At 44.6% G+C, this 15,114-nt stretch overlaps 1 protein-coding gene across 2 annotated transcripts in view; it reads right to left on the reverse strand.

Moving 5' to 3' along the window:
• Nucleotides 1-2,994: 2,994 nt before the first annotated feature.
• LOC137416525 (protocadherin-9) overlaps nucleotides 2,995-15,114 on the reverse strand; it is a 246,000-nt gene continuing 233,880 nt past the window's right edge. The window contains exon 4 of one of the 2 annotated variants that reach the window (XM_078776735.1): nucleotides 2,995-5,206. In XM_078776735.1, the coding sequence (XP_078632861.1) occupies nucleotides 4,662-5,206 (545 nt within the window). In that variant the 3' untranslated portion in view covers nucleotides 2,995-4,661. The remainder of the gene's footprint in view (nucleotides 5,207-15,114) is intronic. The other variant, XM_078776736.1, reaches the window with a different exon arrangement.

Here is a 15,114-nt window from a genome sequence, read left to right on the forward strand (position 1 = left end):
GATTTGCATATTGTGTTACAAAAATGGTTCAGTATTCAAAAGGTAGGAGTCAATTGTTTTTCTTTTAGATCAAAAGGCCAAAGGTCAAGATTGCATAAAATGTCAATTTTCATCCAATTGACCTGAAATTTTAAGAATTTGCATATTGGGTTCACTTTATTGGTTCACCAATCAAAAGCTACAAGCCAATTTGTTGTTGTTTTTTAGATCAAAAGGCCAAAGGTCAAGATTGCATAGTCAATTTTCATCCACTTGACCTGAAATTTTAAGAATTTGCATATTGGGTTCAATTTATTGGATCACCAATCAAAAGCTACAAGCCAATTTGTTACTTTTTTTTTTTAGATCAAAAGGACAAAGGTCAAGTTTGTGTAAAATCTTCAATTTTCATCCGATGGACCTGAAATTTTAAGAATTTGCATATTGGGTTACAAAAATGGTTCACAAATCAGAAGCTAGAAGCTGATTATTTTATATCTGAAGCTCCAAGGTCAAGGCTGCATAAAATCATGAAATTTCATTTTGTATTTTTTATACTGTTTTCGTTTTTTCAGCCTGGTGTTGGCTTGCGGTTAGGGTGCGGATTGGGATCCTAGGATCCTGGGTTCAGCATTTTGTATTTTTTATACTGTTTTCGTTTTTTCAGCCTGGTGTTGGCTTAGCGGTTAGGGTGCGGATTGGGATCCTAGGATCCTGGGTTCAGAATCCCGGTCGATCGCTGAATTAATGCCAGGGGGGTTGACTCAGCCTGTCATCCTTCCAAGGTCGGCAAATTGAGTACCAGTTCACTGGTAATTCCCTGTGTGTTGCAAGCGGCGACTAACAGGGTTGGTGGCAGGAAGTGCATCCGGCCATAAAACATCGATTCAAAAAGAGGATCACGGTGCCCAAAAAAGACCAACCCCTACTCTGAAGGGAAAAATGGCCTCTAAAGGTGGTTCTTCTTTGTTTATACTATTTTCGTTATTTTGCGCATACAGAAGAAGAAGACGTCTGGATACAAACGGATGCGGCCTTTGCATTTTCAGATCCTTTCTATTTGTGCTTGAAATTGCCTTGAACCAATAGCGTCTAATGACCGAAGAACCTTGCTGTGTCTGTACACCTTTGCCTGTGCTGCGAATGCCAAGTTGACGCAAATGCGTTCTGATCAATTAGCAATATCAAAATATCGATCTGCTTACGTACGTATGTTTCAGTCTATCGATACATTTGAGGCTCTATTTCGACGGTGTAAAAGCTTTGGCGAATTGGAAAGCCAATACTGCATTCCACTTCTTGTGGTTACGATCGTGTCCTTCATATTGGAAAAAAAACCCCCCAAAGCGATCGTTATATATTTGCGCAATACCTGGCGAGGTGGTGCTCACTCGGGCTTAGGGGGGGGGGGGGGGGAAGATGCTTTTGCCGAGAAGAAAGTTTAGCAAAGAAAATCTTCTGAGCAAAATTGCAGGAGAATTGTCCGCGAATTATGACTCCTGCAGACAAGTGACGTCATAACCACCAAAGTAATGTCATTGTGCATTGAGAAATGTGGACACATTGTTTGTAAGATAAAGGCCAGAATGAATTGAAGCTTTTCAAATGTTTATTGTTGTTCCTTGGAAAGCTGAGTTGTGACATACAAAAAGCTGCTACAGCAATGACGATGATCACACATCTGTCACGTTTATCAGTTTGTATAATTATACCCTTCTTATAACGTATATAATACAATTCACCTTTTGAAAAATGTTTGAAAGAGTGAAAACTTACACACATATGAATGAGTGACCACAAAAGGACGACCAGTCGTTTTTTTTTTTCTTTTTTTTTTAAAACACAACAAGGATTCGGCAAGGCGTTTTTTTTTTTTTTTCTTTCAAAAAATATACCGCACATGTAAATAGTAAACGGAGCGCAGTTATAAATACAATTACTATAACAAAAATGTTTATTAATGATTGCAGTACGTTTTATGTCCAGTAGTACCTTCTTACATCAAGCATAAGAACAGCACATTACAGACAAGTGCTATACGCTTTGGCCTGGACCCTGGCAGACATTGATCGGCCGGTGCGCAGCCACACACTTTAAAAAAGATCCTCAGGTGCACGATGTGCGCCTGACCCACGGTGGGCTACACCAACTGCTGATGGTGGTACGTGCTGTTAAACAGGTGCACCGGCAGGTCGGGGTTGAGGTTTGGCTGTAGATCCTGGGTGTGGCGGAGGGAGCTATTTTTTGTGGTGCTCGGAATGAAGCGAGACTGCGGAAAGGGGAACAGCATGTAAGTTCTGGTGAATATGGGAGTTGTAAGTAAGGAGGAATTATGGGAGGGGAGAACTGTCAGACCCCTTACTTTTCTTGTTCGGCCTTCTGGCACCTGTGGCGGCACGGCCTCTGAAACCTGACTCCCAACTGCAAAGTCTCTAACTGTAAAGGTGAACCGGGTAGTTGGCGCGTTAGAAATGGTTTCCCATGACACTGTTAACACAGGTACGACCACGAGGGGTATGGCTAACGAAGCACACTGTACGGCAGTATGTCGACTATCAAGACGTTATACGATCAGCTTCAACGAAAAGACGAGTACACGGCTAATGGTTCACCAATTGTAACAGACATGCCAAATTATGGGGCATCCAAGTGTCTTTGCGTTGGCAAGACCGTCTTCACCCGTCGCGTTTGTCTGCATGGTCCAGGCCATAAGATCGGCCTCGGTCGAATTGCATGTACACAGAGCAGGCAGGCAAGCACGATGTTCAGACATATTTTTCATGCATCATGGCTTGAAGAGTCCATTAAAGGAAAGTAACTGGAAACGACATAATTTTAGTTTCCATTTTGCAAAATGCGCAAACATTGGCTTTCCTTTCTCCCGACCACGGCATTCTCGAAAAAAGGCACAGCAGCAGAAAGGGCAGCTCGGACCAGCAGTAAGGTACAATGCAGTGCCCCCCCAAGAAAAGCTGTAAAAGATTTCCGTTTCCCCAAACAAAAAAAAAATAGAGCTTCCACTGCAACCCTGGATTTCACTCTGACGAGTGTTAAAACCATCGTTGCTAATTCGATCCGAGATGAACAAAAAAAAAAAAAAAAAAAAAAATGCAGTAGAAAAAAAGAACCACCTTTAGAGGCCATTTTTCCTGCAGAGCGGGGGTTGGCCTTTATTTGGGGACAGTGGTCCCCTTTTTGAAGCAATGTTTTATGGCCGGATGCCCTTCCTGCCGCCAACCCTGTTAGTCGCCTCTTGCGACACATAGGGAATCACCAGTGAACTGGTACTCAATTTGCCGACCTCAGATGGATGACAGGCTGAGTCAACCCCCGTGGTGTTAATTCAGCGATCGACCGGGATTCGAACCCAGGATCCTCGGATCCCATGCCGGCACCCTAACCGCTAAGCCAACACCAGGCTTTAAAAAAAAAAAAAATGGAGTCTGAAATCAATAAGCCACCAAAAAAAGAAAGAAAAGAAATCATGGGATTTCAGAGCAGCGGAATGGTACACGCACACAATGAGTGTCACTCAGTTCATAGTATGTGTACCGACTTCGTAACAAATAATAACATCTATTTACATACTTTACAACTTTTAGGACAAAACGATACCAGGGCACGACAAACGAAACAGCAATTGAAAAGCAGGAACCTTTTGTTGACTATTCATCGTTTACCGTGTCTGAAAAAACCTCACCGATATATACGGTTGGGAGAAAAAGCGAGTTCATCATCATATCAACAGTTTTTAAACCAGGTAATGCACTTTGGTTACTCTTTGAAGTTTTATAATGGGTAGTAATAGATGCTGCGGATGTCAAAGTACAATCAGTGAAACACGATTGTCATGTAATCACCCCAAAAAGAAAGTCACTCGCATGGATTACCATTCAAAATGGATAAGGTCATGCATGAAAAGTAATCTGCACCATGTTGAGTGATTAAAGTGTGCTTCTTAGCTTTCAGGCCTATGTATACAAAGCACAAATGTGCTCACGCTGTATTTTTATATATTTTTTTTCAATCCCTTAATTCTAAAATCAAATGTCATTTAAAGTGAGCATCACTTAAACAGGTTTTAAAAATGTAAGATGGCTTCTTTTTTTTTTAAATAAGTTTGTAAACGCCACATTAATCTTTTCTTTTTTGTTTGTTTGTCTAGTTTAGAGCGTTGCATCGGATTGCGAGCTGCGCGCCAGAGAGGACATTGGTTAGCAATGCGCTGTATTTGCTTTTCTTTTATACCTTTTTGATTCTGGATCTGCAGTAATAACCGGAACCTTGTTGTTATTCAGGAAATTGTTCCCAAAGAGTCACTTTCTGTTCTTTTGTTCTTGATGAGATCATCCTCAATTATTGATGCACAGGCAGACTGGATTGAGAGCTCAAAGGCTTGCGATCTTCGAACAATTTTTTTCATGTACTTGAGCCATCGATATTCCCACCCATGCACAAAGGTGGTGTATCTTTGGACTATGTGCTGTGGCCCATTTACACAACCTCCACATAAAAACTAAGTTGCCTCAAGATTTTTTTTGAAGTCACTCTTTCTCAACAGAATCTGATGAGGACAGAGGACTAAGGTCAGAGAACATGACAGTGGTGAGTCCACCTATGGAATGGTAGTGCTCCAAATGCCCTTATTCACCTCTCCACCGGCAGTATAGCTGTGTCAAAGCTCACAGGTAATGCTCACGACTGTGAGGGGTGATGGAAACGGTGGCCTGCTTGTACTTGGTGCCAGCCATCGGGTTAGATGCTGTCAGAGGTATTGTTTCCTTGTCTCGCCCCAGATCCATGGCAGCTCGACCCAACGTGCCACTCAATCCAAATCCCGTATTAAGAGAGGCCTGTCGCATGAGCATCTGGTTACGATTGCGATCTTCCCAGCTTTGGCCTGGATCACCTTCTGTTCCGGGAGAAGTGGAAGGAGTGGCTGAGGGAGTGCTGGTGCGGCTGCTTGGCTTGTCGCGAGCACTTGAGAAAGTGGTTAGAGGAGGATGGGTCCGCGGAGCGGTTGGCAGTGTCTGCTCCAATTGACTAGGATGTGGTGGGACACCTGGCTGGATGGATGGCTGATCCAGGAGTAGAGCGGCTTCAGAGGCAGGACTGAGTGGCATCCAGCAGTGGTCAGAATGGCCATAACGCTGGCATTCCGAAGTACAGCGTGAGGCAATCACTGTTACATCGGGCAGGTCTTTTGGCAACATGTTGCTCGTGCAAACTGTCAAAAAAGTTAGGGAAGGAAAGATGGCACAAAATGAGAATTGAAGCATTTAATTCACAAAGCAGTGATAATTCATAACAATTCGGATATATTACACATACCTTAAGTGTTAAGGAACCGCACAGTAATGATAAAATCAGAAGTATGAGGGTGTAAGTGTGTTACCGGACAAACAAAAATAATAGTTGACTACAACAAAAATTCTTGTTTACAATTCATTTCTCTAACAATTTCAAAATAACTTTTGAAATCAATTTTTTGCACTGTTTAGAAGTTTAACTGAACAATCATGATTTTTATTAACATTTCCATATTCAGTTCAAAGATTTCTTGATCACTGCCCATATATCTGATGTGAATATAGTTAAAGTGATCAAATATATTAAGCTTATCTTAAAATAGATGAGCTTAATTATATATTTTTCAAGCAAGATAATTCAGGACATCCTCTTTTGCAGAAATTTTCAGTTTTCTAATGAATAACTAGAGAAGTTTGCTCGAAAAATAGTCACTTCCATTTGATATTTCATTAAACAAAAACGAACAATTGAACAGCACAACAGCAAGAGATAATATTCAAGAAGAGGGAAAAAAAATTAATATGCAAAAGCTTATCAAAGTGTTGTTATATTCTGTATGGAGCAAACAATCTATCTATAATTCCAGTAATCTCTGTGTGTCTGTGTGTCTGTGTGTTTGTGTGTTTGTGTGTTTGTCTGTGACCGCTGTTTCTCGACAACCACGGGTCCGATATACTTGAAACTTGCCAGGTATATTGCTGGGGACCCGAGGATGTGCCTTTTCAAGGTTTCATATTAATCGGACAAGTAGTTACCGAGCTATGGCGATTTCTTTACCAAACTCCGCAAGCCGTTCGCTTTGGACCAAACCATTTCATGTAAATAGAGGGGGGGATTGTCACCGTACTCGCAAGCCGTTCGCTTTGGACCAAACCATTTCATGTAAATAGAGGGGGGGGGATTGTCACCGTACTCGCAAGCCGTTCGCTTTGGCTTTGCGAATGAACCAAAACATTTCATGGACCAAACCATTTCATGTAAATAGAGGGGGGGGGGATTGTCACCGTACTCGCACCCACGTACCCACGTACCCACGTACGGGCATTGCACCCACGTACGGGCATGCCCTAGTATATTTAATTACGACAAATAGTTCCTCTGAATTAATTTTCACATAAAAAATCAGTGTCATGTGACCGATCAAGTTCTTGTATACAAATTACGATGGTATGTACGATGTAAAACAAGAGGAAGAATTGCTTTGCAATAGATGTCCTCCACGGTTCCCAATGAATGTTCTTGTTCCAAACTCTCAGCAATTGTGAGCCATTTTCAGGAGGACAAATTGTTTTAGGTATGCAGTTTCTGTAACTTTTCATAATAAAGTGAAATCCATGTACCAAGTTTCAGTTCAATATGTCAAAGTGTGAATGAAATTAATGAATGAATGATCGTTTTAAGGCCATTTTTCCCCACTAGAGTGGGGGTTAGCCTTTCGGACCACATGACAATCATGGTTCCCTATTTGAGGCAATGTTTTTATGGCCGGATGCCCTTCCTCAGGCCAACCCTAAGTCACCTCTTACGATGCGCAGGGATACGGTGTACCTATTCTAAACCGGGGTACACACCGGGATCATTCATCCCAGCAAGCTGGTACTCAATTTGCCGACCTCGGAAGGATGACAGGCTGAGTCAACCCCCCTGGCGCCTCGTCGAGGTCTGACAAAAACTTCTCCACCTTATCAGGAGAGAAGGACACATAGTCCAGGAGCAGCTGGGTACGACTGGGTACGGTGGGTACAGAGAGAGATGGGTTTGGGACACAATATTTTGAGGCAAACACAGAGTTGAGGAATTCGGCTTTGTCACGTGCGGTGTCTGCTGTGTCGCCGTTTGAGGTAATATACTGCAGTGAATGTTTTTTTGTTGGCAGGGTGTCGTATCAATATGTGTGCCATCTCTCGGTTGGACATCAACCTTCAGAGCTGTTGTGGCCAATATCTGGTTGACATTCCATGAAGGGTCAGAATGTTATTGCTGACACCATGGTTAAATTGCAAATTCCTTCCCTTGCTGACTGTGATCAAAAACGCAGACGCATTTTCAAGATGTTGGCAGATCCGTGTGTGAACGGGAAAGTAAACTTGTTTATTCAAGTGAAAACGGAGTGACCAACTATAGAAAATGGCAACTTATAATTTCTCATATATGTATGGACTGCAAATAAATTTTCATAAATACATATATATATCAACGACATAACAGCGTGACGAGCACTGTCCCGATCTCCTGTGGACCAAAGTCCTAGACCAAAGCATCACCTCCGTCCCGGCGGCCTCAGCCCGGCCACTCTGTCAACAGACAGAGATTTCATTCGTTGGTCCCCATTGGCTAAACATCAAGCAGGGTCGCCAATCCAGATTTAAGGCATATTTGCCCTCTTTTGAAGGCACCTTTTTTATAATAAAAAAGAAAAAAAAATCCAAACATTTAAACAACTTTGGACGTGCACCATGATCCCACTGCCAAGGCACTCCGTCCATCAAGACTGTCCGATTAGCATACACATGCACCTCAACCCAAAGGGTGAAGCACATGGTCAATAAAAACACATGCATCCTGACCCCGTGGGGCCAGAATGCATGGTCATACAATTGGACCCCTCCTCCATAGGAGTGAGTCCCCACGACTTCAACACCATGCCGTCCCGACGGGAGCTTATTTTTCCTTCATCAGGACAACATACTGCAAAAATATCTAACCAATGAGGACCAAACTCGTCTATTAAGTGAATCAAGGCACCTCCGAGCTTTAATGGTGAGCACCAGCCACGGATTACCCCAAACACACATTAAAAAGCACCCAGGAATGGTTCAAGACAAAACGCTGGACTATTTTGAAGTGGCCAGAAATGAGTTCAGATCGAAATCCCATTGAACACCTGTGGGGGGATCTGCAAACAGCAGTTGGGTGAAGGCACCGTTCAGATCTGGGAGAATGGGAGCAGTTTGTACAAGAAGAGTGGGTGAAACTGCCAGTCGAGAGATGTAGGAAGCTCATTCATGGCTGTAGGAAGCGTTTGACTGCACTTATTTTGTCGAAAGGCTGTGCTACCAAATATTAAGTCGAGGGTGTCATTAATTTTGTCAATGCCATTTATTTTCTTTCTGATTTAAAAGGACTAGGACGTGCCCGTACGTGGGTGCCCGTTCCTTGCCAAAAAAAAATAAAAAAATGTCTTCGCCCATGCATGCATGGGCGTGCCCATGGGCCCATGGGCATGCCCGTAAGTGCGTGATGTGACCGTACAATGAATGTATCGTCCCGACGCCGCAGCTCGGATGGCGCTGCAGTTAATCGGGCCTGTATCGGCAGAGTTATTATAAACGTGTACTACAATCGATCGTACCTTACAGCGTCTGCTCGCCACGTTCAGCATCAGTACGTCGTCACTATGACTATCCGTAAGTCCGGAAGTGACGTCCTCATTTGACTGTCCGGAAGGTCGCATATCACAGTTACGATGAATCGCAAATTAGTTTTAATTAGTTTTAAAACATAGTTTAACGCCAACATAGCGCCAACATAGTTTGCCAACGTGAAATAAATGAATACGCTCTCAAATGTGCCGTCCGAGGCAGAGTCTGTTCGCCACGTTCGGCACACGTGATAGCTCGCTGCTCTCTGATTGGTTGAATCGTTTTTTGGACATAGCTCGGTAACTACTTCTCCGATTAATATGAAACCTTGAAAAGGCACATCCTCAGGTCCCCAGCAATATATCTGGCAAGTTTCAATTAGATCGGACCCGTGGTTGTCGAGAAACAGCGGTCACAGACAAACACACACACACACAGACACACACACAGAGATTACTGGAATTATAGATAGATATACTAAGTTCTGAATCAAAAACAAAGGTTCTGTAATATTAACAGTGAAATAAAGAATTGTGGAGACCAAATACGTTTTGTCAATTTCAACTTATTTTTAGAGAAAATTGTGAGTTATTTGAAAAAAGTGCAAGGGTGCCAATATTTTTAGCCACGACTGCATACATATATATATATATATATATATATATATATATATATATATATATATATATATATATATATATATATATATATATATATATATATATACACATATACACACATGCATACCATTGGGGGAACTACCATCACACTGCAAACAACTACTCGGGGGCATCCTACATGCAGACATTATAAATGTAAGTTTTATATATTTGATGATGTGGATTGTGAAAAAGCTATATGTTCAAGAGCACTTGGTTGCAATGATATGCAAGCCATCGCTGGTACCCAGAGCACCCTGGGAAGGAACGGCACTTCCTCCAAGCTCAGTGGCTGTGTTTGTCTCGTCTTGCAGTCTCTCGTTGAGTTTGTGGTTGTTATCTCCATATCTGGGTTTCAGAAGGTGGAAAAGAGCGGCCCCAGCTCTCGAAGTATCCATGTCCGTCTTTTGTTTTGTGTGTGTGTGTGTGTGTGTGCGTGTGTGTGTGTGTGTGTGCGTGCGTGTGTTGCAGCTCCTCTACGAGCTTTAGATATTGTTAGAAAAAAAACCCAGTGACGTCTGAAGATAGTGCTATCATTGCAGTGATGTTTTAAGGAAAGATGGATGTCTTTCCTTAAAACTGCTCTGAACTGAAGATTCAGAGATGAAGAACTGAAGATGAAGAAGACTGAAGAAAACTGAAGATTCTCTGAACTGCTTCCATACCATAACATTAATCATGTTCCCTCAACTAAGATGGTGTTTAATTAAATGCCATTGCTACATTTTGGAATTGTAACAATTGATCTCATCCTATGGAAAAGTTTGTTCAACAACAGCTGGAACATTTTAATGAATTTACATATAACTTTGGGAATCAATTACTCCGGAATAAAAACCCAGGAGTCACACGAGCGAGCACGTCTTCATGGTCGACGTAGTCTGCCAGACCGAGGAATCCTCGACAATACTATCTGGTAAATTTGAGATGAGAACACAGGCGCATGTCAAACTACAAAACTCACTCGAATACACCATGTCGAACACACAATCATCATACGCGCAGTACAGGCAGCCAGTAATTGCATGGTATTATGCTTCAGAGGTAACGGTGTGATGAAACGGAATGCAGTCATCAGCTTTCCTTTAGGCAATTACTTTAACCCTTCGTACTCGAGACTTTGTAAAATTAAAGTTTTGCCTGATGCTGTTGGGATCGCTTTCACTATAATTGCTGCTTTTCAATTACATTTATTGCTTTTTTTTATTGCGCATTCCGTTGAAATGTGATGCAATATAGAATCCTTAGCTAATTTCATTGTTTTGCTTGTTTTATATTTGTGACCGGCGAAAATGATCTTTCCTCGGACATCACGAAGCGAAGGGGTTAAAGGGTTTCAGGTAACAAAGCAATTGATGAGCCAGGTTAAAATGTGCCATGGCAAATCTCTCAAATTGAACCTCGTTTCTTCGATGGTAAGTCATCTCCACATTTCTGGCAAAAAAAAAAAATTGCATTCCTGCTGCGTAGGCCACAGTCTCGAGGCAAGGTAGCCTTTGTGAGTCTGCACCTTGAAGAATGCCATTGAAAAGGTCCATGTACATTTTGAAGTGAACGAGGATCACATTTATCAGGTGCATTATCCCTGAGCTTTCAGAAGCTGCCTGCAGCAATCTGATTTGCTATATTCAGAGGCAGAATGGGATTGGGAAAGCTGCCACCTTGACAAAATAAACCCTTGCACAAAGGCAATGGCGCTTCTGTTTTGCTGAAACTACCTGCTTTAATATCTCCACGCACTGTGTTGTGGCTGCAGGTGAGATTGACAAATTAAGCCCTCTCTGTTTTGTTTACGTCTTTCTTTTTTTGGGCGTATTTTTAAATTGAAATGTTGATTTGCACTTCCACATGCTTTTCACTAACTGTACCCCCTCATCCCCCCCTGGCCACATGCCACCCAAACCCTCCGCAAACTCTCTCTCTCTCACTCTCTCTCCTCCCCCCTCTTCTCTCTATACCTGATTAGGTTACATTTGGACACAAAGGAGGTTGTGGACACGCTGTCCAGAGGAATTCTGGGATTGACGACTTGAAGCCTCGATAATGAATAATTCACAGCTGATTATTTGGATAGCTATTGAGCTAGTGAGTCAGAAAGCTGAATGAATTCTTCAGAAGTCCCTCTCTCCACCTCTCCACCTCTCCCTCTCTCCACAACTCCACCTCTCCCTCTCTCCACCTCTCTCCCTCTCTCCACCTCTCCACCTCTCCCTCTCTCCATATCTCCACCTCTCCCTCTCTCCATGTCTCTCCCTCTCTCCACCTCTCCCTCTCTGCACATCTCCACCTCTCCACCTCTCCACATCTCCACCTCTCCACATCTCCACCTCTCCACCTCTCCACATCTCCACCTCTCCCTCTCTCCACCTCTCCACCTCTCCCTCTCTCCACCTCTCTCCCTCTCTCCACCTCTCCACCTCTCCACCTCTCTCCACCTCTCCACCTCTCCGTCTCTCCCTCTCTCCACCTCTCCACCTCTCTCCACCTCTCCACCTCTCCCTCTCTCCACCTCTCCCTCTGTCCACCCCTCTCTCTGTCCACCCCTCTCTCTCCACCTCTCCCTCTCTCCACCTCTCCCTCTCTCCACCTCTCCCTCTCTCCACCTCTCCACCTCTCCACAACTCCACCTCTCCCTCTCTCCACCTCTCTCCCTCTCTCCACCTCTCCACCTCTCCCTCTCTCCATATCTCCACCTCTCCCTCTCTCCATGTCTCTCCCTCTCTCCACCTCTCCCTCTCTGCACATCTCCACCTCTCCACCTCTCCACATCTCCACATCTCCACCTCTCCACATCTCCACCTCTCCACATCTCCACCTCTCCACATCTCCACCTCTCCCTCTCTCCACCTCTCCACCTCTCCCTCTCTCCACCTCTCTCCCTCTCTCCACCTCTCCACCTCTCCGTCTCTCCCTCTCTCCACCTCTCCACCTCTCTCCACCTCTCCACCTCTCCCTCTCTCCACCTCTCCCTCTGTCCACCCCTCTCTCTGTCCACCCCTCTCTCTCCACCTCTCCCTCTCTCCACCTCTCCCTCTCTCCACCTCTCCACCTCTCCACCTCTCCACCTCTCCACCTCTCCCTCTCTCCACCTCTCCCTCTCTCCACCTCTCTCCCTCTCTCCACCTCTCCACCTCTCCCTCTCTCCACCTCTCTCCCTCTCTCCACCTCTCTCCCTCTCTCCACCTCTCCCTCTCTCCACCTCTCCACCTCTCCCTCTCTCCCTCTCTCCACCTCTCCCTCTCCACATCTCCCTCTCTCCACCTATCCACCTATCCACCTCTCCATCTCTCCACCTCTGCCTCTCTCCACCCCTCCCTCTCTCCACCTCTCCCTCTCTCCCTCTCTCCACCTCTCCCTCTGTCCACCCCTCTCTCTCCACCTCTCCCTCTCTCCCTCTCTCCACCTCTCCCTCTCTCCACCTCTCCCTCTCTCCACCTCTCCCTCTCTCCACCTCTCCCTCTCTCCACATCTCCCTCTCTCCACATCTCCCTCTCTCCACCTCTCTCCCTCTCTCCACCTCTCCCTCTCTCCACCTCTCCACCTCTCCCTCTCTCCACATCTCCACCTCTCCCTCTCTCCACATCTCCCTCTCTCCACATCTCCCTCTCTCCACATCTCCCTCTCTCCATGTCTCTCCCTCTCTCCACCTCTCCCTCTCTGCACATCTCCACCTCTCCATCTCTCCACATCTCCCTCTCTCCACATCTCCACCTCTCTCCCTCTCTCCACCTCTCCCTCTCTCCCTCTCTCCACCTCTCCCTCTCTCCACCTCTCCACATCTCCACCTGTCCCTCTCTCCATCTCTCCCTCTCTCCACCTCTCCACCTCGCCCTCTCTCCACCCCTCTCTCTCCACCTCTCCCCCTCTCTCCATCTCTCCCTCTCTCCACCTGTCTCCAGCTTTCTCTTCTCTTCTCTTCTCTTCTCTCTCACACACACGCACACATAAACCTTTATTCTTCTCCATTTTTTTTTGATTGATCAATTAAAACGTGGCAGAGATTAGAATCGTATTTTTTAATATTTATATATACTCAGCCCATTAGTGCTCTGTCTCAACTGCCACCTGTCTGCCACGTGCAAACTCCAAGCCCTTCGTCTGTCTCTTTCAAACTAATTAGGCACATAGAGTAGGCTGGGCCAAATCGGAGGTGATTTTCCTAATTCAGTGTAATTTACCTAAAAGTTGTGAGTGAGTATCAGGAACAAAATCATGAAAAAAAATTTCAAAAATATTGACGTTTTACGGTCAGACAGCCCGTTACCATAGCAACAGTTACAGACGACTCAAAAAATGCCTAAATTGACGATTTCTCAAGCTGTGTTTGACCCCCAGAGTTGATTCTGGTACCAAAAGATGCAGAATTGAAAGCCAAGGATGATTGGATAGCTTAACAATGTCTGTGACACAATTCAATACCACTTTTATCCAAAAAACTGATTTTTGTCTGAAATTTCAAGCATATTTATGGAAAAAAATTGAAAATTTTGCTTTTTAATCATAGGATAACCATTAATCAGATGAAATTTACTTTAAATTGTCTTTTACAACCTTGTATTGTCCAGTTTTTATAACTGTTATAACGTTGTTTAAATTTGGCCATCTTCATTTCAATAAAAAAAAGTTAACAAAAGCAGCTTACAATCATTAATTTTAATGCCTGCTTTCGGTTGTTACTGTAACCATTCATCAGGGCGTTCAAGGCGCTCTTGCACACATCAAGGATAGGCGCTCTTGTCTTCGATACAACGGCAGTGAACTCTGGGGTCAAGAGTGGAGGCGTAGTAAGACTGGAGACTGAGTTTGGCAGGAGTCTTCTGCAACTGGCGTGTCGGCACCACATCCACGAATTGGTTGGAGGGGCGTCTTGCTCAATAGTGTATGGCCCCACCACAGGACCTAATGAACAGCTGTTCAAGCGACTGCTCAACACTTGGAGTGAATTGGACCAGGGCAACTACACATTGGTCGAGGTGTCTGCTCAACAGAGAGAGCTGGCTGGCCATGTACATGCCACCATCACCTTCCTTCAGACGTGGATGGACAATAGCACAAAGGAGACTCTTCGACACGACTACCTGGAGCTGGCACACCTCACACTGCTGTTTCTTGGAGGGACTGTCCCTGATGGTATGAGGACCATCACTATCAAAGCTCCTGGGGCATTCCACCACGCCCGTTGGATGAGCAAGACTTTATACACTATAAAGGTGGCACTCTTCCGTTGGCAGCTGGGAGATATCTACACACCCGAAGAGCTGGAAGACATAACCAGTCTCGCTGCATTCATGTCAGTCTTCTACACTAAAGCGTGGTTGACATGTACCAGTGCTGCAGATGCACCATCTAACGACATGTACCTGATGAAGAACCTCCTCAAGGCTGAGGCCAGTATCGCAAAGAATCCAACAAAGTGGCCTGCCAAATTTCTGTCCTTTGTGACTGTGGCCCGAGAGAAGCTACAAAACCATTTGTGGTACCTCTCAGAGAGATTGGTCTCTTTGGCACTCTTCTCGGACAGAACGTCATCTGACAAGCAGACTATGAGGAGGACTATGCTCAGGTACCATGGGACTGCACATAACATGATACAGGAGATGCCAGCCTCACAGCAATTGGGGAGTAAAGCCCTCAAAGACTTTGTTGGTTACGTCTCTTGGAGCATGTTTGAACTCTTGGGTATTGACACCAGTTTTGTCAAGCTCCCCGTTGGACAGTGGCCCACCTCAGACAGCTATCGTCATGGCAATGAAGTTGTGGCCAAACTCCCAGTTGTCAATGACGCAGCAGAGCGGACACTTGGA

The sequence above is a fragment of the Myxine glutinosa genome, chromosome 4 (genome assembly GCF_964187855.1).
Source record: "Myxine glutinosa chromosome 4, kmMyxGlut1.1, whole genome shotgun sequence".
Classification (NCBI taxonomy): Eukaryota; Metazoa; Chordata; class Myxini; order Myxiniformes; family Myxinidae; genus Myxine; species Myxine glutinosa.